Raw genomic sequence first — 27,538 nt, forward strand, 5'->3', positions numbered from 1 at the left:
TGCCGGTCTGAGTAGACAGTACTGACTTTGATGGACCAAGGGTCTGATTCAGTATAAGGTAGCTTCATGTGAGAAGCTTGTCTAATTCGGGCAGGAAACTGTGCAGAAGGAACAGCTTTTCAATTAATGTATAATATTCACATGTGTAACATGAAGTAGATTGTCATAATCAGCAGCTGAAGCTCAATTTATAGTAATTTCCAGGATGCTGCATATTTTAAATGCCAGCACTTCTGGATTCATGTTATATTCCATACTTTGATGCTTCATTTCAAGTTGATCAGGTTTAAAAAATAGAATTTTATTAAATTATTACATCATTTAAAGGCATATATAGTTCAAATTTAAAAAAAAATCTGCCAAACACTTCAAAGCTACATACTGGTAGGAATTCTCTGTTCCTTCTGACCAGGACGAATTCCTGTTGTTCTGAACTCTTCCCTTTGCTTTAAATATTCAATCTTGCATTCTTCATAAAATGCTGGATTCGTATAGCTGAAAGAAAGGCATAACGTGAAAATAGGAATTAATTTATCTACATAATAGCACTTTCTACTGTATAAAATACATATAGGTAATGGCAAATAATATATTAAAAAAGAACATAGCCATCTTTGTTTTCCTGTGCATATTCCATGTAAGCATCGCATTGGATAACCAATTTGGCCTATTAATGATCTTTGGATTCCCGAGCCTTCTCTTCCAAACAGAAGTTCAGAACTGGGTTAATTTCTGAGTGTTGCAAAGCACAATAGCTGAACAGGTTCTTCATTCACCTAACCTAAATGCCATTTCATAAATTGACTGTGTTTGTGTCCACATTTTAAAACTTTTAAATTTTAAAAAATTGCTTCAAAAGGAAATCGGAACAAATCCAATACTTGCAGAGGGTCAAAACAAAATAAGGGTCTTGTGGCATGTTAAGACAGGCAGCAGGGAAAGGGGAAAGGCTACAGGGGGTGCAAAGAGGGAATAAAGGAGGGAATACTGAGATAGCCTGGGGGGAGGATCGGCTGGGAGGATGAGATTCCGTCCCCCACAAGCTGCCTATTTTATTATCTCTTCTGTAATAATTGACCCATTGGTTCTGACAATGAACCAACACACATGGCATTAGAGAGAAGTGAAATCAATGTTGTTCAACGCTTATTTGCCACTTTTGAACCTGAGACATTTATTTTCTTGTAGAAGGCAATTTCAGGTTTTTGTTATTACTACAGTAATTGGGTCCATGTCCCTAAACTGAATTGTTCTCTTAAGATGTATTAATATAATCTAAAAGTGACATTATCTGCATTTTTGCATTATTTAAATTATTTGTATTTCCTTCCAGATTTAAGTATATATACTTGCATTTTTAGCATTTTCAATGTCTTCTGTGATAAAGACCATTTAAGTTGTAACAAACTGAGAAGACAAGATGGTTCTCTTGGCAAATATATTGCCTACATATGTTTTCCAATTGTACAAAAGGGAGGAGGGGGTGCTTTTGCTCCCCCCAGTTCACAGCAAAGAGTTGAGCGATATTGCCCCTCCTCCCTCTTATACCAACAGAAAACCTGGTGGGAATCCAACCACTGCCAAGTTCTTTACCATTGTGTCAAATTGAGCTTATCAACAGTTTCCAAATATATTGCAACAACGAAGTTGTATTTTCTCACATGTTGTCATATTGTAGTCTAGACACAACTTGCATTTGATGACAGCTTAGCAAGCTTCCTTTTTTAAAATATCATAAATAAATAGATGTGAACGCAAAAGGCTATCAGCCAGCCAGTACTAGCTATACTAGAAGAGAAGCATCCCTCTGTTTAGATACACTATTTTACAGATTCTGACACACACAAAGCCATCTTGCCAATATCCATTTGGTCTTATTAAACAATGGGATTAGATTAGTGTTCTTTTTTTATTGCTAGGCACATACTTTTCTGCCCAAATTGTACTTACTGGGCAGTGAGACATTCTTTCAGGGCTGCGTTTTCCTTTCTGCATTGTACCACCATCAGAAAGCCTGAGTCTTGACAACATTTGGAAAAAGCTGCAACATGATAAAAATTACTGTACTGTAATAAAATGTTCAGAGAATGCATATTCAGAATGCAATTTTCCCTCTAGTCTAATGCCATTTCATTGCCACACAGTATACATTCAGATGAGGGATGAATTTTGTTTTTAGATATACAGTTGGTCCACATACAAACATTAACAAAGCCTGAAGAAATATTTACAGTGGCCCAGGCTGACTGCTAGCATTTATATGAGAGGCCTAGTCACCGAACTGTACATTTCAGAATGCATATTGGAATGCTGGTCAAATGAAATTTCTGTGCACGCTAAGGACTATTCTGTGGAGGTAATAGCAAAGAGTTGCTTCACAGTTGCATCCACACACTGCCATCCAATGTAGCTTTTCTTAGTCAAGTAGAGTTCTTTATATGGATCTCCAGCATCAACTAGATCCCTCAGAGGTCCACCGCAACTTATTTGCTAAACACGTAGGGTACAAAGTTCCTCACATCCCCTCTAATTTGGATACTGTGTTGAATGCAGGACACTCTCTTACCATGATCTTACTTTAAGTACTTAGATCAGCTATTGCAGCTTGGAGCCTACAACTTGTATACTCAACTCCTGCCCATCTTGGCTGATAACATTTAGTTGAAAGGGAATAACTGTGTCCCAGAAGTGACAAATGCCTCACGATGAGAGGGAGTCGCACTGACCTCTGTGAAGGAGCCAGTGGTTCTCATAGAGACCCTATGGACTGCCTTCTAATTTCCCTTCAAGGGGGCAGGGTTCAAGTGGGTGAGGGTGACCAAATTACACGTTTTCCTGGATAACAGATTATCCAGACTCAGTTCATTCAGGCAGGCAGCTCAGTTTTAAAAACTGAAGCTACTTGGGTGGCCCTGGTTGATTGCCTTCATGGGAGAGAGAGAGAGAGAGACAGGAGGAAGGTGACAGTATGGATTCTCCAGGACCTCTCAGTGATGTTGGTACCATCAACCATGGTATTTTTCTGGGTTGCTTGCCTGGGGTGGGAGCTGCCCAGTGCTGAAGGCTGGACTTCATGAATTGCATTCAGACATCAACACATTGGTCTCAAAAGGCATTATTTTATAGGTCTGATATGACCTGTCTCTTAAAAATTACACGCCAAAGAGAGCAAAATACTCCAGCAATTATAACATCTGTATTAGGAAGCCATCCAAGTCACCAACCACGCACGGTTGTATTAGTCAAGAATCTTCGCAGAGAAGTATTTTCTCAATCCGTGACCCAGTCCGATCTATGAGCTTAGCCACTTTTGGCCTGCTGCCTCGAGCTGTTTGTAAGGTCTTTCTCACTTGTTTAGCAACAAGGTTATAATTAGGATTTTCCCCTTCACACTGTGTAACAAATTAACACTGCTCATATTTGGAGTGATCTTCAATACTACTAAACTATTTATGAAACTGTATTATTCTGTAACAAATTTAGAGGTGAAACCCTTCTCCTTTTCATACGGCTTTCAACAAGTCACAGCCAGTGTGATAAACACAGCTTGCCTTCAATCATCGTTGTGTATTGCCAGCTCCTGAAGAACACTATGCACACAAAACTATTTCCCCTTACATATGCAGCCTAAATGTAGGAAAACCAAGTGTACGTCAGTACATTTGATTAATGTATACGTATATTTTGCCATGTCTGCAAAAAACTGCCTACTGGAAATTCAAAAAGTGAGCCTATCTCTTTACCGCTGCCACAATGCAGAGACAGAACCAATTCATCTTTGTGGATTCTGTGCAATCCCGCATGGGAATTGTGCTTGCATGGGCCAACTAGCCTGCACAAGTGCAGTTCCCATGCCTGCCTGCACAGAAGACCATTTGATGAACAACAGTTACAGGTAAGTGCAACTCTGTTATCCTACACAGTAGTTGTAACACAAATCCTCAAGAGGCAAGAGTGCGACTTATCCACAAAGCATTCCTGAACATGGAGCATGGCCAATGCCCAGCCCTGAGCTGGGTTAATTTATTTATTGAGTATGTTTTATCCTTCCCTTCCTCCAAAATGCTCAGGGCAGTGTACACCATTCTCTCCTCCCATTTTATCCTCACAACAAGGTTAGACTATGCATGTGTGACTGGCTCAAGGCTGTCTAGCAAGCTTCCATGGCAGAGTGGGGATTCGAACCTGGGCCCCTAGTCCAACATGCTATTTAAATTTATTTTATATAAAACAGTTTTCTGCCACCTTTCTACCCAAACAGGGTCCCAAGGTGGGGATCACCACACCCTGCTGGCTCCCACATTGGGTTAAGCATCAAATTCATCTCCCCTTGAAATACAAAGCACTGAACTGAGCATACTCCGCATTTTAAAGAAACTGTCAAAATTCTGACCTTGTAACCAAACATTAATGATAGACCTAGGAAAACAGGATTTTTCAAATGCCCCGTGATGCAGAGCGGTGAGCTGTAATACTGCAATCCAAGCTCTGCTCACAACCTGAGTTCGATCCCGACGGAAGTCAGTTTCAGGTAGCCGGCTCGAGGTTGACTCAGCCTTCCATCCTTCCGAGGTCAGTAAAATGAGGACCCAGCTTGCTGGGGGTAATGGGAAGATGACTGAGGAAGGCACTGGCAAACCACCCAGTAAACAAAGTCTGCCTAGTAAACGTCGGGCTGTGACGTCACCCCATGGGTCAGGAATGACCTGGTGCTTGCACAGGGGACCTTTACATACTATCTCTACTAAATGTTCCTAATAAATGTCAGTCAGACAGTCATGCTAGGAAAAGTTGAGGGCAGCAGGAAAAGAGGAAGACCTAACAAGAGATGGATTGACTAAATAAAGGAAGCCACAGCCTTCAATTTGCAAGACCTGAGCAAGGCTGTCAAAGATAGGACATTTTGGAGAACTTTCATTCATAGGGTCACCATGAATCAGAAGCGACTTGACGGCACTTAACACACACAATAAATGTAGGCAGTGACTACTGAACTTGGAGCAGTACAAAAAAAATTATGCCAGCATCAAGAAACAGTACGTAAAATTCAGTCTGTGTAGCATGTCATCTAGCAACACCATATTTCCCCCCTCTAAAAAAAATGCACGGTGGCTATAAATTAGTTGGCAAATGCTGATAGGTTCTCAAGCTGAACCTTTGGTCTGGAGAGCAATTGGATTTTGCCTTCCCACCGGCACTGGCCCTGAGTGCAGCAGCGCTGTACTGCAGCGGCTATTTGTGCTCTTTGCAATCATTTCTCCTGAAAGCTGTGAAAGTTTGTGGGGAAAAAAGGAAAAGAAAAAAGAAAAGAAGGGGAAAACAGCCACAATACAAAATAAAATAAAAGCTGAGGACAACAGGAGGTCCCTCTCACTTGTTAGCTCACCAGCTTCAGTTGGTTAAAGGTGTGATGTTCTAGCAAATGAAGACCGAACCGCTACAGAGAGCGCACCCCGGCTTCCGACAGGCCCTGCCGAAGCTATATACGGCCATGGGAAGCATCATTACAATGTGATAAAACTGCTTCCAGCTATATAGCTTTAATGTTGTTAATGCTAACAAAAAAGGAAAAGAAAAAAAAAAAGAAGGAACAGACCCGAGAATATTAGATCCCTCCACATGAATATATGACGCCACTTAATTACTACTGGCTTCTCGTATCCCTAGCCTTTTAAAATTCCTGTGATGCTAGGAGGGGGGAAAAACCTAAACGAATCCAGACATAACTCGGTCAGAAACATTTAAGAGTCTCAACAAGTACGGAAACCCCGCACCTGTCATTTTGTTTTCCGATTTTGAGCATACGGGAAGTCTCTTTGGATTTTTACGCAGTACATTAAACAGCCTCAGCTATTTAATTAGAATTCACTTTGGAAAAAACAGCCTCACCAATCAAGTGGGATACTAGCTGACATAAGAACTCACAAACATTAAAGATTAGCTTTCAGCAAATCAGCCCCCAATCTAGTTTCCTGTTCCATAATGTGAAAGATACCTTAAAGACGGGTAATAAATGGCACAACATGAGAATAAATACTCAGGAAGAGAATAAAGGCTCATGATATTTTCAGTGTTTTCACAGTATTTTCAACTCACTCCCAACGGAGATTGTAACTGCAGGGCACTACCCTTTTCACAATCCGGCCGCAGTTGACATATATTGCATGCTGAGTGAAGAACAGTTGGCCTTTCAAGTCTAGTCTAGCACTGCAAGGAGAGGAGGGGCAAGAAAAATCCATCCAAAAATCCATAACCCTTATTTGATTTTTGAGCCTCCTTAAAGAGAAAAAAAAAATCAAAGCATGAGGTAAAAAATAATAATCAGGAAAGCAATTTCCCGTGGTTAAAGAAGTTAACATATTGTAGATGTGAAAATACATGCTGCTTCTGTGTGGCTGCATTTGTGTGGCTTGCAGCTACACTTTACAAGCCAGAGAATGACACTTTCCCATTTCTAAAAAAACACACACAGGTTTGTTGTCTGGAAATGCAGATTCAGAAATGCAACTGGGAGGGTATGAGGGTGGAGTCGCACACAGATACGAAAAAGGAGAAAGCCTTGAGAGAAGTTTTTATGTAACCTTAAGGGTTAGGTCACCTCTGCTTCTGTCATGAATGTGTCTCCAGCCAAGTGTAATACGAGAATAAAGCGAATTCTGTTGCTACCGTCAAACTCCGCCCAAGCTCCCCACAGCTGAAAGAATGGCTACCAATTTCATCTTCTGAACGTTATAATAGATAGGGAAGAAAATGTCAGGTGGGAATGGTTGTCGCCCCACTCCAACCAAAGGTTGTCGCCCCACCCCAACCAAAGCTTTACTGGTTAGAATACAGCCTCAGTTGGCCATTGCATTGTTTATTTATTATTTACAAAACTTATATCCTGCCTTTCTGCCCTCGCAAGGGCTGCCAAGGCAGCTAAGAAATTAAACGTACATCATAAAATTGAATTTTAAAATCATTTAAAACCAACCCCCCCTCACAAAAACACACATCATTAAAACAATTAAAAACAGCTAAAATAAATATAAAGATATAAAAACAGTAATTAAAGCATTGGTCAGGAAGGAGGGATCAACTGAGGGGATGTCAAATGAAACAAAAAAGCCAGTGTGGTGTGGTTAAGAGTGGCGGACCGGGTTTGTTTCCCCACTCCCCTACATGCAGCCTGGTGGGTGACCTTGGGCCAGTAACAGGTCTCTCAGAAATCTCTCAGCCTCGCCTACCTCACAAGGTACCTGTTGTGAGATGGGGAGGTGATTGTAAGCTGCTTTGAGACTCGTTTCAGTAGAGAAAACAGGGTATAAAAACCAACTCTTCCTCTTCACCCACTTGCAGAAGACAGCAACAGTAGGGGACAGATGAGCCTCCCCAACTTTTGATGTCTCTGTAGGGTGAATCCTCATCAGCTATGAGTCCAGTGAAAGCGACACATGGTATTCATATACTGAAGGTTAACTTTCTGCAATGACATTTTAAAAATACCCTCTTACCAATGTTTCTTGATTTGGCATTTCGGAGTTATTTGTAAGGGCAGAGAGTGAGCCTTTCTCACACTCCTCTTAGTTGTAGGAATGGTAGCAGGAGCTCTGGGAAAGGAATCTGCTACCCTTTCTTTGGGGAGTGGGTGGGCTCTAAAAGCCACACTATCACAGTCACTTGGTTTCAGAGAATGTACTGATTGGTTGCTGGGATCCAAAAACTCAACTCTAGAATCTCTAATTAGGTGAGAGGTACCAAAGAGGAATAGTTTCTATATAGCCTTAAGAGTTACTTCCAGATAGTGAAAAACAGTTCCATTTTCTATTTTCCAATACAAGAGATTTAATCATAGAGACATTTCTCTGTATCCACAGACAACAATAGCAAATGGTAGTTTTTAACAGAATACCAGAATTATAGGTTTTGTTTTATTTTATTTATGTAAAAACATTAGCTGCCTTTCTTTGAATACCATGCTAGTAGGCAACATCTGGAGAAGGCCTTGGCCTCTATGCCTTGGCTGTTGGCATTCTAGGGAACCAGGTGGCCACAGTGTGATGGATGCTGAACTAGATTGACCACCAGTCTGATCCAGCATGGAACTCCTAATGTGGCAAAACATAAATATCCCACATACAAGGCTAAACCTTAGCCATTAGACCACAACAGCTCTCAGGTAACTTAGTAGCTATAGATAACTTAGTAGAACAAACCTGAACCCCTTCAAATGTTGGTTCAGGACACATGTTGAAAAACACTGAAAAGGGTCACAATTCACTCACCAAGGAAGTTATGGGATGAGAACAATCTGTTGTACACACTGGGTTGTATCCAGTTAGCACTGTCATTCAATCTTATCCACTTCTTGTCCATATTATAACCCCCCTCCCCAATCCCACATGGCTTTTATACATGCAGATCCCAGGATTCTCAGTATAGCCTTTTTGTGGTCAAAGAGGACCTTGTGTGTGTGTGTGTGTGAAGTGCCGTCAAGTCGTAGCCGACTTATGGTGACCCCTTTTGGGGTTTTCATGGCAAGAGACTAACAGAGGTGGTTTGCCAGTGCCTTCCTCTGCACAGCAACCCTGGTATTCCATCCAAATACTAACCAGGGCTGACCCTGCTTAGCTTCTGAGATCTGACGAGATCAGGCTAGCCTGGGCCATTCAGGTCAGGGCAAAGAGGACCTTACTTCATCCTTTTTCACCAGCAGAAAAGCTGGTTGGATCAAACCCACTGATTATTCCAATATTGGCATAGGCTAATTTTGGCTTTTTGCATGTTCAACATAAAAGCCTTGTTGCATTGAATGGATTTTGAAATAGGAAAACAAGTACCAGCTGCGCTTCAATTTATACAATATGCATCATTTATTCTGAATGCACAAAAATGCTTTAAACAGAATTTCTCCACAAAAAATCCACAAGTTCCAATGCCTACAACCTAAGCCAGAATTATCTCTAGTCTTATACAATTAAGCAGAGAGGAATTCCTAGATCTGTTTGTGTGATGACATAAATGTAGAACATTGCTCAGCTTAACTACTTTGCTTAATGGGTTTTCTTAGCATGAAACCTGAAACTTGCCAAATTTTAAATGATCAAAATGTAATGCAAGCGTTTCTCACTAAAACTGGTATCATAACGGTGTTTTCCCTATACAGTCAATAAAGCAGTACTACTCATTACCAAGGTAACATTGATGATCTTTGGACTGGCTCTGTAGTTTATATAAAAGGTTTACAATTTTACTACTTAAGAGCTGGTCCTATGGAGGTGTTATCTCACCATTTATATTTTCCCCAACACTTATGATATTGCTATCACACTCTTAAAATAGGAAAACATCTACCATGAACCAGAGCAAGCTTAAAGTTATAACCCCCTCCCACTTTGGACAAAAAATAGGGGAGTATATTCTCCAATGACTCAATAGAGGAAAAGAAACAGTGATTAGGAATTACAGAACCCATTAGGTATTGGAAATCATGTGTTTTGTGAAACAGCTAGGGGACACTTAATGATTTTTACAAACCTAAGAATGTGCCAGTGGTTGTTTAAAAAAAAAAAAAAGTTAAATGTTTTAAATTTTGTATTAAATTGTGATTTATTAGTTTATTATTTTTGCACATTATACATTGTGCAAAGAATGGATTTGTGTGTGCATTTAATGAGGCAAGTAGATGGTACGGTGAACATGAAAAGACTATTCCACATTGTAGTACGTGAGCTATTTGATATTTCCGACACAGTACAAAAGACAGCTTCTCTGTAGATTGATCACGGTTCAGTTAACATCACTGAATATCTAATACCTCCAACTCAATTAATTCTCACCTGATTAAGATCAGGCTGATATTCAAACTAAATCATCTCTCCAGTCAAGTAGAAATCAATATTTCTTATTTTACTTTTAAATTATAGCAACAAATAAAATATACAACATCATCCATGTGTGCCAGGAGGTACCTTTTCTATTCTGGCCTACTATGGCATGCATAACAGAGCTGATTAAAGAATTATTCTAATTTGAGCAAGAACATATAGAAAAACCAGATTAATTTGAATACAGACAGATGGAATGGAGTAATTATAGGGCAACCAGAAGATTGACATAGTATGAACTCTGGTTCTTTAAAATTTGCCTCGTTTTTGTTGGATCTGAGAGGCTGTTTGTGTTCATGTCTGCTACACTGTGCTTATAATCCCATGTTAAATACTGACCGGTTCTCCTTCTGAGCCTGCATGAAATTCAGCAGCCTCCCCAAGCCTCCATTTCCAAATTTGTCAAGTAACATTAGCAATTTATGGAACTAAAAGGACAAGAGATATAAAATCCCCAAACCCGATATTTAACAAGCTACTTTTCTGCTCAATCTAAACCTATTCCAGTGCATATCCAACTAGTCAAGAGATACCAGCTGTGAGCCTCTTGGGGTAAAACGCCCATTGCCAGGAGTTCTCTCCCCATAGCCAGTGACCAAGACAGAGCATAAATTGAGCCAGATTCATCATGTCCTTCATCCCTAGAATCCAGCACCAACACATGTTAGTAACAACAGATGTCACCAACAAGACTCATATCAACATTCAGGAGGACATCACATCCTAGTTCCTACATCCAAAGATGACTCACCCACTATTATGGGAAGAACAACATCTGAGTTCAGTAAATGGAAAACACCTCAGCAGGGCACACAACATCCAGGTAGACCAGCTAAGATATCAGGGGCTACACTTTATGGATGGAAAGTTTCCAAGTTCTCGTTAAATGGGTGGATCAAGGACAGCTTTATTTTGGCCCTATTCAACACAAGGCACCTGCAGCAGAAATCTCTCAGCATCTTTAGAGGAGCAGCTTCTTCAGCAGGCTTTGATGTTCCACACTTCCCACAAGGCTATCTGCAAAGCAGCAACATGGACATTCTCTTCTACGTTCATCAGCAGTACAAATGACACTCCGCCTCACCCTATGTGGTTTTTAGTCACAGTGTTCTCCAGCAGATAGTATGAGTTCTTCAATAGTGGACAGCCTGGTTTTTCCTTCTGGCTGGGACACTTCTATTGTGAGTCCCATGTCAGAATGCTCTCCTCTTCCAAATGAAAATGGAAAAACGGATGTACTGTAGGTGTTCTCTCTACTCAGTAAGGAGGGGGGGGGATGCTTTATGATCTTCTACTAGATCCTATACCACTGAATAATCTCCTAATAAATCCCCACTACCACTCTTTTCTATTGTATGCATCTCTCCACAGACTTAGAGTCTATCAACATTTGTTCATACTCCCAGCTGTATTGAAGTAGTTCTCACCTGTACTTCTTTCATTTTCTACTCAGTTGATTACTGTTTTTCTTAGTACAGTTCAAAGGGGTTATACATCCTCTATGGAAGCCCTGAACAGAAGGAGGGGCAATTACCCTTCCTGACATTAAAAAAAATATGGAGAATTGTTCTGCCTGCCTATCCTGATGGGAGGAATCACCCTATACTCAGGATGCCATCCAACTACATCTATGATAAGCCCAGTGTTCAGGCCTTAATTCCTTTCAAACTCCTGGGCAAAAGATACTTGTGTTCCATTCCTAAATATGGCCAATCCCACCCATCTCATATACCACAATGCTGCACTAGCAGCCATTGTTCATTTCACTAGATGCAGAATAGCAGTGCAGTAAGCTTTTGGGGGGAAAGAGCTAGGAAGAACTCACCTCTGTGTCACCCTTTTTAGCCAACATACAGAAACAGAGGTACATATGATGTGAAAGAAGTTAGGAGTCCAGAAGAAGGGGTCTGTTTTAACTGTTGGTCCTCTGATCTATTCCAAATCCATTTACCTACAGGGTGCCAGTCCCCTGAGCTATAACCTTAATGTTCAGATACATGTTTTCTTCTCCCCCCTCCCCAAACCGCCTTGTCTACTTAATGGTACCAAGCCACAGAAGGCAATATTGTCGTACCATTTTTTGTTTTGCTTACAAAGCTAATGTTCTCCTAAAAAGCTGCAACAATTCAGAAAGGGGTGGCGGGGTTTCACGCAGAGCCGAAGCAGCCGTGCATTCAGAATACTCTGAGCAATTTGTGAGCCACCTTTCTGTTTTCCAAAAATGTTTTGTATGCCCCACAAAATGAAACATGCAGGAGGAGAGCTGAGCGGCTGCAAAATGAGCAAATGATGATCCACCCTCCCCAAAAAAGCAATATGTGAGCCACCTTTCTGTTTTCCAAAAATGTTTTGTATGCCCCACAAAATGAAACATGCAGGAGGAGAGCTGCAAAATGAGCAGGTAATGATCCACCCTCCCCAAAAGGGAAATCCAACTAGATTCCAGTGTAAAAAGATCTGTGCTAGGCAAAGGTGCAAATTGGACTCTATCTGGTAACAGCTATACACACACACACACACACACACACACACACACATATACACACACACACACACACATAGACACAAAAATGTTTCCCTGGCCCTTTAAAGCTTTTCTCAAGTTGTGGTAACCTTTGATCCAAACTCTCCATGTGTGTGTCTGTATTTGTGTGTGTGTGTGTGTGAGAGAGAGAGAGAGAGAGTGAGAGTGAGAGAGAATCCAAGACTTTGAGGGAGCTTCTTTCTGAAAGCAATATTCAAAAGATTTCCAAATCCTTCACAAATGTACCCAACTCTGCCTTAAAAATCAATGGAAGTCCTTTGCCATCACAACCTGACTTCTGTATAAGGTAATGTGTGAGAATATGAACAGGAAAAGTTGCCCGTTCAAATGTCATCTCAGTCATGAACTCAAGACAAGTGGCCTGTTAAGGAATACCAAAATAAATTAGTTGGATCATCTGTAGCATCAGCAGAGCCACGACACCCCCCAAAACTCCACACAACCTGATTGGGGGAGGGGGCAGGAGACTCTCAGGAACAGCGTGGGGGGGGGAAGCAGGAAGGGGACTGGTGAAAATGCCTCACCCTTCTGCTGAGAGAACTGGCTCCAGTGAATGGAAAATTACCTTTGGTCCAGCTGAATACATCTGAAGTGCTTTGAACACTCACAATGACGTGTGTGCAAGGTACTAAAATAAGCCATCTCCTGACCTCTAAAGTTAAAAAAAAATTAACTATACAGTTAGCTCTCATCCTGAAGTCATTTTTAACCTAAATGAGTGTCCACGCACCATTGACTTGACCCTTCCAATGTAATTAGGGAGTGTGAGATCATCCCCTTTCCGTACACCCTTCTTTTTAGTAGGCTAAACGGGCCCAGTGGGTTCATCATCCCCCAAAGTATTCATTTTATAGACTTTTCCTCCCTCGCATCCCAACACCTGTAACAACGAAGCAGGCTTTGTCAAGAAGCAGGTCTAAATTATGTGACAAACTTGGCCCCTTTTAGCCTATTAGGCTTGTCCCTTTCAGAACAACTGCTACCTTTAAGTGGGCTGGTTAAAGTTTAAATTTGATTATCTTCTCCATACTCTGAATTCTTGACCTCAAGTGTCACAGCATCAGACTCCAGAAGAGGCAAAACCAGAGCACATAGGAAGCTTCCCTATAGCTACAACCTATCAGTGCCTATTTCTATATTACCTTACACTGAACTCCAACACTGCAATATAGCCTTAGTCTTAGTTTTCCCATATCCCGTAGGATCAACTGGAAAAGGGTGATTGGACAGAAGGTGTGATGTAGATTCTACAGTGTAGATATACACTTCAATACTGCTAGAATAAGACTTCTAGCAGTAGCCTACATTTGTCAGTAATCTAAAAAGTCATCCTTCCCCCCCACCAAAAGCAACCTAGTGCCACCCACTTGGCCAAACAACCCAGACACTCTGTAGCGAACACACTTCATTTCACCACAAGGTGGGGATAAAGCAGGTAATTTAGCAGTTGTCTGATACATAAGACATTTGGGTACTGGAAACCAATGCCAGTACCATTACTGTGGTCTAAAGCCTGTCCATGGTAAGAGAGTGCTTCCTTTTCAAAGGAAAAATCAAGATGGAAAAGGGTTTTTTTGCCATTCTTTTGGAACAAAATAATCTAGCAGAATTTACCCTTGGGGGGTTATTGTGATTAGAAAGCAAGAATACTTGCTTTTGTTCAAATGGAATGTCACATGAGAGAGAATATCTCCAGTTCATAAAAGCGTGGAACCACTAGAAGACCACTCTTTTTATATGAAAAATTATTTCCAGTACCCTTAGATTTCCAAGTAGCACATCCTTCATGTCATCTGCCGTAAATATACACAGTCAAGCATTCATAAAGGAACTACCTAAATCAAATATGGACTGCTTTACTGAATTGGACACTGGTTTACATTTGGGTAATAAACTGGAAACTTACTTGAGCATGGATTCAGTGTTTTCCTGTTACAGAGTGTTTCCTCCATCCTACTTCTTAAAGTGTGTATAGGCCAGAACAGAGATGCTGCTTCCTCATTAAAAGACAAGGGAACAATGACCACATTATCTCACCTGGGGTCGACAGTCACAAATAAGGAAAGATGTCTGTGTGCTTTGCATATGGCAAGGAAGCTGCAACAGAGTATGTGCCAAGTGACTGCACATTCACCTTCTAGGAATCTCCATGGGTAGATGTGGGTGTTCTTCCTGTGGGGCAGCGGTACCACATTTAACTAGAAATAGACATCTCCCTGTAGGGGAGGTACGAGAGTCCTTTTGTTTGCACAGTATCCAGAAGCAAGAAATGTGGCTTTGTGGATAATTCAGGTATCTTCTATTACTTTTTCCTTGATTCGTGTGAAGCAGCGGAACGATCACAGAGAAAACAACACAGGGACCAAAATGTGGTAAGGCAATACTCACATGCTAACCAGCAGTCAAGAAAAAGGAAAGCCACAAAAATAGAAACAGCCGCTCACTGAAGATAGGGAAAACATAATGGTAAACAAAACAGAGTCAGTCCCCACAGTCGTTTAAAAAAAGGAATGTAGTTTAGGGAGAGGTGAGCTACTTCTCCACTTGACGTGCCTAATTCATTTTTTTAAAACTGAAAACCTAGGACTATCAGCCCAGAAAGCTCTCAAGGCAGCTTCCAATACACAATTAAATCAGAACACACACCTGATTCAAATATCAAATACAAGAAAAAAAAAGTATCACTAGTAATAATGGCCCAGGCTAGCCTGATCTCGTCAGATCTCAGAAGCTAAGCAGGGTCAGCCCTGGTTAGTATTTGGATGGGAGACCACCAAGGAATACCAGGGTTGCTGTGCAGACAGAGGAAGGCACTGGCAAACTACCTCTGTTAGTCTCTTGCCATGAAAACCCCAAAAGGTGTCGCCATAAGTCGGCTGCGACTTGAAGGCACTTTACACACACAGTAATGAGACAGTGAAACCACAATGAAAGCGGCAACCTAAATGAATCAAAAGCAAAATCTAAAGGTTTAAACCAGCAATAATTCTGATGACATAAATCCAATGGGTCAGATTATTATAAATCCGGGTAAACTAAACATATCTTTACCCGGCATCCAAAGCTAAGCAGATTTAGGGAGGTGACAGATTTCATGAGGGGAGGTAACACCATTAAAAAAAAAATGCTATTTCCAGCTACCATTCTTTTGCAGGTGGGGAGGACTCAGAAAAAGGCCTCTTCACAATTTCCTAATAGCAGACAGGTATGTGTAGCAGCTGAAAGTTGTCTGATCCCAGACAATTTAGGGCCTCTGATTATAAAAGCCGCTGACTGTTTTACAATTGTCCAAATACTATTCAATCAAATTTGAAAGACTTCTTCATATGAAAAGAAAAAAAACACCCTAGAAGACACAAAAAATGTCCTAGGTAGCAACTACAGACCATAAAACCCAAGGAAAACAGCCCACTTCTAAAGCTGTTTTGTATTCAAGATCTGGAGGTTTGGAGCAGGGGGTTCCCAGTCTAGAACATTTATTTTTAAAAAATACTAGAGATATATTGAGAACAATGTAATCCTCATCGTAAGTAGTCAAGCCACTGAAAGCTAGAGCAAAGCACATATTTTGGAGCCATTAAAGCAAAATATCTCAAATATTTCTGGGGTTTTAGCTAAATGAGTTTGTGCGTGCTTAATTGTTTTTAAGGAGGACCGGCACAGTATTAAAAGCAAAACATAAGAGTGCTACTGCCGCGTTACAAGTAAAGCCTCTAGAGGGCAACTAAGATTCAGAGTAAGACTTCCTATATATCCAGTTTCTTCACTAACTTCAGTTCCAGTTTGAAGCTTTTCTTTGCTACTTTTTAATTTCCCCAAAGGAGTTAGCAAGCAGAACAGGTAATCAGAAATGGTTTGGATTCCACAGGTAATAAAATTTAGAGACCCCCACCCAACTTCCCCCAGTTTGAGTCAGCATGGTTTGCAAACCAATTTAATGCATCTGAATAAGAAGCAATTAAGCTGGGTTAAGAAGAACCTTAAAAAGAGAGAAAGAACACACTATTCTTTATTGTGAAGAGCAGCGAACACAGTAAGCGATTGGAAGGAGAGTTACTTTCATTTGCACACACTCTGCCCCTGGCTGCTCCTTTTTGCAGCAACTAAGTCATTTTGCTAATGCTGCGTCTCCAACATAATCAAAAGCTACCACACTCAGCCATTGTAGGGGGTTTTTTTTGGGGGGGGGGAGAAAAACAGGAAATGGCATGAGAGGTAGCAAAGCTTAGCAGCCCTGGGCTTCTCATCTTCTCTTATTGGAGAAGCTTCAGTAGCTCTCCCTGGCACCTCTCCACCAAACAAAGGTAGTGCAATGTTTTGTTTTGACTTTAACCAATTAATTGCACTTTTGTGAATTCAGTACAAGTTAATATACCAATGATATGTTGCCTCCAGGAGGTTAATGAGACCTTTAGAACTGTTTTTAGATGTTTGAAACATCTTGTTGATCAAGCAGATTCTTCTTCCCCTCCCCACCGTGTCTGGTGGTATCGTCCTGGTGCTTCCATTCATGGAGCATGTCACAAGGTTATTTTCCCAGTACGTAAGATACTTTTTACCCCGCTTTCAGCCAAATGTAAAGGCCCACAACATGACTTGCAACAAAAATAATAATTAAAACAAATTTAACACAGAACCAGATAGCAAACCCACTGCAAATTGAACAGATTAATAGAAGCCAGTGAGCCCCAAACTAAGGACAAGAAGAAATAACATCTAGTAGTTAAGCTACACATTTTTAACTAAGAATTCAGTTTGCTCCAAGTGCCATCTAAAAAAAAAAAAAAGTGAAGCATCTTAAGGCCTACCTGGACAAGATGCTAAGGGAATGAATCTTCCTACCTTTAAAAAAAACTAGAAAAAGAAACCAACCAGGGATTTCATAAAATCATAGAGTTGGAAGGGTCCACCAGGGTCATCTAGTCCAACACCTTGCACAATGCAGGGAATTCACAACTACCTCGCTCCCATACCCCCAGTGACCCCTACTCCATGCCCAGAAGATTTGTTGTGGTCTGCGCAGGGGGATCTAACTCTTCCCTGAATAGTTTCTCCAGTTAAAACCAGTACCCCACATTTGTATTAACCCTGCAAGGAAAACAAAAGACAGGGTGGAAACCCATCTAAGACTAGTAATAGTGTGGGTCAGTTTCCACTGGCAAAATCATGCAGGGATCAACAATTACCCCCTTTCCACCTTCTGTACAATTCCACTCCACCCTGTGTTCCACATGACTATCAGCTCAATCCTAAACAGAGCCCCTTGATTTGAATGGATGTACAAGGGCGTAATTCAGTTTAGGACTGCACTGTATCTGTATTTTAAAATACTGGGAAGATCTGATCATGGATTTCCCAGTATCACCTCTCATTAGGTCCTCCTTCTAAACCCAATAGAGATGAAGCAGAGTAAGCCACTTTAGAGAGAATATTCCCTAGTCTTAGTATCGTGAGAAGGGTCTGGTCCATATAAGCACCTGGTACACCTCTGATAAGTGTAAGACTAAAGTGTAGGTATAGGATTGGAAATTGGGATATTATGGTGTTTTTTTAAGTTACATGGAAGATGACTTACAAGTGGTTAAGTTAGAGTTGCCAAACCCTTCAACTGTGCTACAATCACACCTCCTCTTCATTCAGAAGCAGCATCAACCTCAGCAACTGAGAGCCAGACTAGGATCTGGGAGTCCCAGATTCAAATCTCCACTCTTCCATGGTAGTTTGCTGGGTAACCTGGGTCCAGTCACATACTTTCAGCATAACCTGCCTTGCAGGGTTGGTGTGAGGATAGAAAGGAGGAGAGGAGGATAATGTATAGACACTGGTGGACACTGCTGATGTAGTCAGGATCCAACCAAATGAATTTAATGGGGGAAAGTGTTTTATTATAAAAGGAAAGAATGTCAGAATACCAGAAATTATGTCAGAATACCAAAAATTATTCACAGAAAATTAATGGATTGCTGGGTTATTATTTGAATACCACAGAGGTGTTAAGGGTCTTAGACCCATGACATTTAATTGTGACAATCAGGAGAGCCAGTGTAGTATAGTAGTTAAACTGTTCAACTAGGTCTGGAAAGATTCATGTTCAAATCTCCCCTCAACCTTGAATATCCCTGGGTGACCTTGGTATAGTCGCTCTCTGTCAGCCTAACCTACTTCGCTGGGCAGTTTGAGAATAAAAATGGAGAGGGGAAATCATGCACACTTCCCTGAGCTCCTTGGAGATAGGCTAGAATGAAAGTGTTGTTGAGAACACCAGAAACGTTGTCAAAAAGCTCACTGATGGAATAGAGTTGGCCTTTGCAGACTATTACTTTATTCAACTGATCCAAATCACTGTCTTTATTTATTCTGCAAACTTCAATTCTGAAACTGGTGCAAAGGAATATTTTATTTGACAGAAAGCAAATGATCAATACTGTAGAAACTAAGAAGTTCAGATGTTACTGACTCTCTAAATAAGCTATTGCAGTTAGATCAGTATGGGACTCTAGAGAAGTTGAATTGAATAAAACAAACACTGTTATCTTTCAACGCAGCAAGGAGGTTAAACAAGAGTTTCTCAAGTATTTACATCAGTTTCCTAATGGGGGATGATTCAAGATTATTTGTTGAATTGTTGAATAATAATGACATATCCTGAATTTTCTTTTTAAATGTACGTACTGAACATTTCAGCCAACAAGTTTAGTTGGTGTATTTTCAGGTTTGGGATAGCAGTGTGGAGTTAGCAGTGTGGAGAGGAAAGACATGGGGAGATTGGTGGAAAGGTGCAGCTCAGTTTGACAGGTCTGTTCTGTGTTCTCCTCTGCAGAATAACAACAGACTTATTTGGATGACTGCTACAACTTTAAAAATAAAGTAAGAACAGTTAAATCCAGTGGAACCTTTGTAGTCAGAGAACCTAACTCCCTTTCCATTTTCAGCCACCTTTGAAAACTGACCAAACTGTTACTGTGACAACTGGGAGCAGCAATGGCTGCTTCATTAGGCTTACAGTCATCATTTCATATCAAAGCCACTGGCTAGTAGTTTGGTTTCCACAATGAGAATCACTTCAATGGACAGCTCTCTGACCAAAATCAGAAGGCCGTTTTTCCATTTCCCTGAAAGATGCACATTGGACTCAACAGGAGAAAAATAACCCATTTCTAGTGTGAAAGTAACCTAAGGGCAATATTAATAATGCATACTCTATATAAATATTTACACATGTGCACAAGGAATGTAGTATGGCCGTCTTGGTAAAATGTGCTTATTGTACATGCACACACATATACAGGGCCACTTACTACAACACCAGATTGTAGAAAGAGGACTGGAGATGCTTAAGATTTCTTTAGTGTATAACATATGTGATTAATATATAGCAGTTACAGTGGGGGGGTTTCTTTATTTTCTGATTTTCATATTACTGTTGCAAGCATTCATTGACAATACTTTGTCACGTGCAACTATCATAGCAACATGTCACTCCCGTATTATTTTTAGACTGGCAAAGTGGCATATGCCACAGTATTTGTAGATATTTCCATTCTCACTTAGATGTGTAATATTAATTGCTCTGAAAGAGAAGCAAGTAAAGCCCTCAAACAAGCAACAACAATGACAGACTATCCAACAAGTAAACAAGTAATCAAGTGCTAAATTTCTGGGGAAGGCAACTGGAAAATCAGCAGATGCTATCCTGAGCGGGCCGGACGGGGGGGATTATTTGGGTAAGATTTGATGGCTTACGATGACAGTTTCTTAACATGCTGCCAGTGTGGAGCCATCGGATCACTAGCAATAAAGATGGACTATACCACAGGGGCAGAGCATGTGGCTCAGTGGTACAACACTGAGGCCCGAGAGAGGGGCTGTGGCTCAGTGGTAGAGCATCTGCTTGGCATGCAGAAGATCCCAGGTTCAATCCCCGGCATCTCCAGTTAAAGGGACCAGGCAAGTAGGTGATGTGAAAGACCTCTGCCTGAGACCCTGGAGAGCTGTTGCTGGTCTGAGTAAACAATACTGACTTTGATGGACCAAGGGTCTGATTCAGTATAAGGCAGCTTCATGTGCTTTCTGGAAGCAATATCTCTGGTTCAAACCCTGGCATCTTCAGCTAAGAAAGTATGAACTGGTGGGAGGTAAATGGGAAAAAAAAGAGAATTCCACACACAGGGAAGCAAAGAGGGATTTCCAGCATTCCTTCAGTTGTGCTGCAGAATTTTTCAGAAACCACATAGTATTTTGAACAATGGTCTTCAAGGGTAGCCTGGCAACGACTTCCTACATAGAGCCATTATTCAGTGGCAAACCAACAAAGAAAAAGACTTAGCAAATGGGGGGGGGTGAACATGGGGGAGAGATACATGGGCAAAGTAAATTTCCAGGCAACACTTTGTAGACTGGTAGAACAGACCCAATGGAGACATTAGTTCTATGCAGATGTTCACCATAACAGATTTGGGTGGGTGGGTGGGTGGACAATTGTGGGTGCACAGGTTAGCATAACCTCCTTCCCACACTCAATGTCCATGCGCTGACTAGAATGTTGACTAAAACCCCTGTGGGGTCCACTTTTGCAGTATTCAGAATGTAGAATTGGAGTCTATCTACATTGGGATTTTCATGTATGGATGTATATGTGCCAAAGTGTGGGTATCAGGTACATAGAGTAGGCAGGGCTATCCAGTGCCTCAGCACATCCCCTCCCCCTAAATACATATTGTGAACACCTGCTTGCTCAGGCCTAGTTTAAAATCCCTATTGTGCCTTCTCTACCAAAACAATGCAAGGATAGTTTAGTGAGACTCCTGGGATATAGCTGCCCCATATAAGCAACGAGTGGGGCTACACAACTATTGTGCAAAGTTTCTAAATTGCACCAGTTATTGCACAGCTTGAACCCTTTAAAAGTGGTGGAAGAGGCAGAAGTGTTGAAACAGTGGCTGAGAAGAATGATGACAAAAGCAACTTAGGGACTGAAGGTAGCTCAACTAGAAGCAGGCAAATCGATAAAGATCATTTATTTAAAAGTATTGAAAAGTACTGGGCCCAGAACTGAGCCCTATGGCACCCCACTAGACACTTCCCTCCAATCAGATGAAATGCCATTGACAACTACTCAAGTATGGTTGAGTGCCTCATTGCTAGGGTTGCCAACCTCCAGGTACTAGCTGGAGATCTCCCAATATTACAACTGATCTCCAGCTGATAGAGATAAGTTCACCTGGAAAAAATGGCCGCTTTGGCAATTGGACTCTATGGCATTGAAGTCTCTCCCCTCCCCAAACCCCACCCTCCTCAGGCTCCACCCCAAAAACCTCCCGCCGGTGGCGAAGAGGGACCTGGAAACCCTACTCATTGCTTCCTCCACCATTTGAAAAAGGAAGTTGTCAGCCAGGCAGGTCAGGAAGTTGTATGACTCTGGACGCTTAGCACACATCAGGGGAGTTTAAGTCAACCATAACTACAAGGCCATGTTGCCTGGATACATTGTCAAGCTGCTCAAGGAGGGCAGCATCCACCTCCTCACGCTGGTCAAGTGGTCTACAGCAGACTCCAACCATAATACTGTTTGTCCTTCCTTCCCTTATCCTCACCAAGATACTTTCTATTGAGATGTCATCTGCCTCCTCCAGTACTTCCCAACAAGCAAACCCTCTCCTCACATACAGCACCACTGCGCCTCCTCTTCAATCCTTTCTGTTTTTCTTGAACTCACTTCCATGCATTACTACATTCCACTTATGGGAATCATCCCACCAAATCTCAGTAGTACCTTCTAAATCACATTCCTCTGGAAGACAAATGGGTAATGTTCTGTAGGTTTGATCAGATTTGGCATCCAATATGCAATAGCTTTAATTTTTGCCCCTGGCAAGCAATACACCTCTTGGGCTAGGACAGGCCTGTACACATACCCTTCATACCCCTCAACAGAGAGTCACCAATGACCAACATTTTCCTTTCCATTCCAATGCCATTTCTTCATATCCCCATGCCCTCCTCACTTGGACTTTCATGTCTTTGTGGTTTTTCCTCTGCCAGTGTTTCTGTCTCTGTTGCCACTGCAATGCCCTGGAATCAATTCCTGAGCTCCAACGGCACTGAGTGCCATATTGCTCGATGCCTTCAGGTTTGTGCTGAAGCACTCAGAGGAGGCTCATTAGGGAAGTCAACCACTCTGATGCCTGTTTGGCCAATCTCCCCATCCCTATGGAGGGCCTAACAGCTCCTGTGAATGAAATCCTCCCCTTCCTCGATCTCACAAAGGGTAGCAATCCTTTCCTCCAGGCTCCAAACCTTCTCTTCAGAAAGCACTGTCAGCTTACATTTTTGACAAGACAAGTCCATCTTGGCCTCAGGGTGGAAAACAAGCATGGTGCACTCCCTACAGGTGACTGGAAATGGGCCTTGAACATTCATCAGCACTCAAAGTGGATCCAGTCACCCTAGAATTTCCTTCATGTGTTGATGTAACTTACAGGCCTGACCTAGAGTCTACCAAAGCCAAAAACAATAACACATATAGGAATGTAAAAACATAAGTAACGTTGAACTGAGTAGAGCTTACTTTCATGTAAGCAAACATATGTCTGTTTATGGCCCCCCAAAATAATCCTACTCATAAACCTAGATACCCACATTAACACATCACCACGTTGCTTGAATATCATCTGAATAGCTAATGATGAAGATGTACTTAATTAGCAATCTACTGTTTGAGCCTCAGGAGTTGGCTATATCAGAGTTCTTGCTGTGGAGATTAATGCAAATATATTCAGGGAATGTGTCAGGATTAAACACCTCTCAGTTAATGGCAGGGTTTTAACTTGATGGCTTAACTACCTACATTATAATGATTAAGACAGTAATGGCATATTGACCTCAAATTACTCAACATACAGAGTCTCAGCAAAAGCTCAAGGCCAGTGTCAACTGTTTTAAAAGGAACAAAAAAATGAAAGATAATTGAGTAAATATAAGTAAATCTGCCATCATGCCTGCCTCCTTTCAGCATTAAACCTGAAATCTGGATAATTCAAGAGATGCAATTAAAACTTCATAGAGGCTAATATAAAAATTAAGGCACTGCTGATCAGAATAAGGTATCCTGGCTGAAATTGATATTCATTAGGATACTCCTTATATGAATAGGAACCATTTGGACTTGGTAGTCCTTATAAGAGTCCCAGCTGGTAATGGTTGAAGGTTAATGCCTTACCCCATTCTGTTCAATTTCTGTCCTAATTAGTCATCTAAATCTATAGCTGTGAGCACCAAGTGTCTGTGCTCAAAAGAAACTAATTAATGCTAGCAAATTAGATCAAGTCCAAAGATCCAACAGCCAAACTCTTAAACGCTCCTTGTTAATAGGAAGTGTAGCTGTCAATAACTGCTGTTGGTGGTTATAATGAGGCCTCTTTCTTTTGCTGAAAGTGATTTCATTTCTCTTTGTCCTCACAAAAGCTGCTCCAATCCCTTATATATATAAAAAAACAACGTAGTTGCAATGCGATGTTAGCCCACTGACCCATTTCTTGTGACCAAGCCTGGGTTGAAATGACATGGAAAAAATCAAATAGGGGAAAGAAATCTCCCTGACTCCACCCCCAAATTATGTCAGAAACAAGTTTCCTTGGAAGCCCTAATGCTAGCCTTTCAATATCTAGATTTTCTTAATCACTGAACGGAAGTATGCCAGAACACTTTGTTAAGATACAATCGTTTAGTTAATACAAAGGGAGATAGCCAGCAGAAAGAGGTACCGTAATTGAATCTAAACCCCTCACCTCTGAGTAGGTGTTTAGATGTACCCCCTCCCCCCCCATTCTGCTACAGAACATGAAAGCACAAGCAGATGATTTATCATGCACCCTTATTATGGAGGGTGGCTATACAGGCTTATTATTCCAGTGCAAAATATGCTCCCTACTGATTCAAAGGATTCTGGATGCAGTAAATGAAGATGAAATTACAATGAAGCCATGTAGGATATGGGACAGAAATGGCTGCATACTAAATATTTAATGTATATTCACATATAATGCAATACATATGACGCAGCCCTAAATCTAGCTTGCTACAGCCATGCTTAGGGTCTTTGAAGTTTTATTGCTTTAACACCATAAAACGCATCATTTATAACTTACTTAGCATAGAAAATTGCAATATTTGATGTATTTATGGAGTTTAAAAACTCCATAAAACTCTAAATGCCTTAGATTTATAGAGGCAAAATTGCAAATATACCCAATACTTGAGAGAAAACTGTAAGCTGATGGCCCCTGTGCGGTCTTAACACATCTACCTTACTTAGGCAGAGCTAAGTTCTCGATTAAACTTTCAGTTTTCCTTTGAGGCTTTGGTGCAGGTTCTGCTGCACTTCCTGATCTTATCTTCTCCCTCCTGCAAGGTAGAGCAATAAGCTGCTTTTTACCGAGTCTGTGGATAAATGTCACAGTGGTTTGAGGGAGAAGAGAAAAGGCCCACCACGTCAGGTCAAAAGGACAACAGAGAAGGCATGCAACTGCTGAAAAGCAATTAAAGCACAGCATGCTCCCCTTCTGAAGATTAAGTATCCTTCTATATTACAATATTTTTTCGCCAAATCTCCAATTTTTCCATTGGAAAATTTTAAAAAATGGCCTAAGAAAATATTTCCCCCCGGAATTTTTCCATTTTTTTCCGGGCCTTCACATTTCTAGTCAGGTGGCCACAGAGCGGCTATATTTACCAAGTCACTTATGATGTAGACCAGCTATTGAACGCATGAACACATGAAGCTGCCTTATACTGAATCAGACCCTTAGTCCATCAAAGTCGGTGTTGTCTACTCAGACCAGCAGTAGCTCTCCAGGGTCTCAGACAGAGGTCTTTCACATCACCTACTTGCCTAGTCCCTTTAACTGGAGATGCCGGGGATTGAACCTGGGATCTTCTGCATGCCAAGCAGATGCTCTACCACTGAGCCACAGCCCCTCCCCTATTCTTGCTATCGGTCGCACTCTCCTCCTATGTGTGGGGCATATACCTGGGGAGGAAACAGGGACTAAAACTAGGTATTGATCACCAGTTCTCCATTTACAGCCACTGCCAGAGGCCTGGTCCACACATGCAGCAGGATTACATGGAAGAAGGTCTAGGTGGCAAAATGGGCTATACCGTTACACACAAGTAAGGAGAATCACATTTTAATGTTTTCCCTTTAAAAACTTCCTGCAAATAAAACAACATCACATCAGGGAGAAAGGTTAAAGCCCGGTCCTTTGGAGGTATGCCTGTTCTCCGCTTTCAAGGAATGATTAATGTGAAGGCACTTATAATGGACCACAGATTGCAGATCAGGCATTACATTTTCCTACCACCTTATTTCCAAACCACTCACTCCATCTCTTTAAATCAGGCCTCTGAACCTTGACGTTAACATTTACATTTAACCTTCCAGACCTGGGATCTAACTCCAACCTGAGCTTAAAAATGTACCCACTTTCCAATCCTGCAGCTATTTCCCCCCTCCTTGTTCTATGGCATTCCCTGCACCCCCATCATTTTCTCCATCTCTACCTTTGTTCTTTCTTCAAAAAGAAAAGAAACCCCTAAACAAAAGTAAGAAAATGATGAGCCATCATGGGCGTGACTCTCCATTATTGGGAACGCTAGCTCACCGATGACCAACGCTGTAATACAAAGCAAGCAAGGGCCCCACAATAGCAGAGATGTTGCCAGTGAGAGAAATTATGTAGCTCTATAGTTATTCTACTACACAGGACTGGCAGAGTTTGAAAGGCGGGATTGATATCAATTTATTGGACATTTTCTAATATTATTGGAAAACTAAATAAGTACCGTAGTAATTTAGGGCAGAACAGATAGATTTTTTTTTTTTAAAGCTTGCTTACTAAAGGGCCAGTATTCCAACCTCTTTGCACAATAAGTCCTCTTTGTGAAGTAAGTCTTCCCAAATATTGCTAGCTATACTTTAGAATCCCATCTAACTGTACCAGGATGTTCTGTTTTTCTAGCCTTTGGAATTTTGTTTGTTTTTTAAATTAGGAAAGAGAATGAGGAACGGCCACAATACAGTCACAGTATGATGCTACTATCACCCATTTCGTTATCTACATTTCTGACGAGAGAGCATAAGACATTTATTAAGTGTGACCTCAGGTGTCTTTGGGCGTTGAAATAGGCAGTGCCAACGTTTGTCCAAGCTTTGGGATTGCATTCTTTTTTGCGGTTCTTGATGTGTCAGGTGCGAGGGTCATGCTCTGGCGCAGGTGGCCCCAAGGGCGACATATCAAATCCCAGCTACAGGACTGTTAACTAGCGTGTATTACTGAAACTATGGTTGACATTGGCCTTACTCTTCCATAGGGAACCCTGAAGTGGTGTTTCATCCCATCATCTTCACTAAGTATCAATGCAGTCCCCAGGGAGAAGAAGAACAGTGGTATTTGGAAATGGCCTTTGTCCAAACACTTTCCCCAATTCTAGCAATATAGTTTTGTCAAGTATTTATCATTAATTTATCCAGGCAATTTCTATGCCACCTTTTGTCCCAATACATGACCCCCAATGCATCCAATATCAACCACAGAATATCATTTACAAAGATTAAATCATCATGCTAAATACAATACAATAAAAGAGGCCACAGCCCTGTCAAGCAATTAGTCAACCAACTCAAAGGCCTTTTATGTGGATATCCAGCCATTACATACTACTTACAAAAATTAATGCAATCATTTCAGACTACTTAAACTGTACACATTTGATCAAATGGGACGTGGTGGTTCTTGAGACCTAGTCAGCACGACAAGGGAAATCTTCTACATGGGGGAAATACAAAAAAGGTAAATCTTCTGCATTCCTAGAAGAATCTGAATGTGTTTGCACTGAAATAGCCATCTTTTAAAATCACAACATTCAGATCTATACATACTTTGGATAAAGAGTCTAAATTTAAGACAAACCCTGTAAGCAGTATTAATACCATATATGCAGTTCATAACGCAATACTGAGCTTGACCTGAAGTTCAGAGAATCGAAAACTCTGTGACAGAGTAATCAGATTAATAAAAATATATGGAAAGGGAATTCTCTTTGTTTGTATTTTATTCACACCTAGATA

At 41.1% G+C, this 27,538-nt stretch overlaps 1 protein-coding gene across 2 annotated transcripts in view; it reads right to left on the reverse strand.

Moving 5' to 3' along the window:
- Positions 1-221: 221 nt before the first annotated feature.
- CMC1 (C-X9-C motif containing 1) overlaps positions 222-27,538 on the reverse strand; it is a 41,338-nt gene continuing 14,021 nt past the window's right edge. The window contains exons 3-5 of one of the 2 annotated variants that reach the window (XM_056857774.1): positions 1,951-2,041; positions 383-495; positions 222-264 (exon numbers count right to left, since the gene is read on the reverse strand). In XM_056857774.1, coding sequence (XP_056713752.1) covers positions 245-264; positions 383-495; positions 1,951-2,041 — 224 coding nt within the window. In that variant the 3' untranslated portion in view covers positions 222-244. Of the gene's footprint in view, positions 265-374; positions 496-1,950; positions 2,042-27,538 lie in introns of those variants that run through there. The other variant, XM_056857775.1, reaches the window with a different exon arrangement.

This window comes from Euleptes europaea, chromosome 11, assembly GCF_029931775.1.
Source record: "Euleptes europaea isolate rEulEur1 chromosome 11, rEulEur1.hap1, whole genome shotgun sequence".
Taxonomy (NCBI): Eukaryota; Metazoa; Chordata; class Lepidosauria; order Squamata; family Sphaerodactylidae; genus Euleptes; species Euleptes europaea.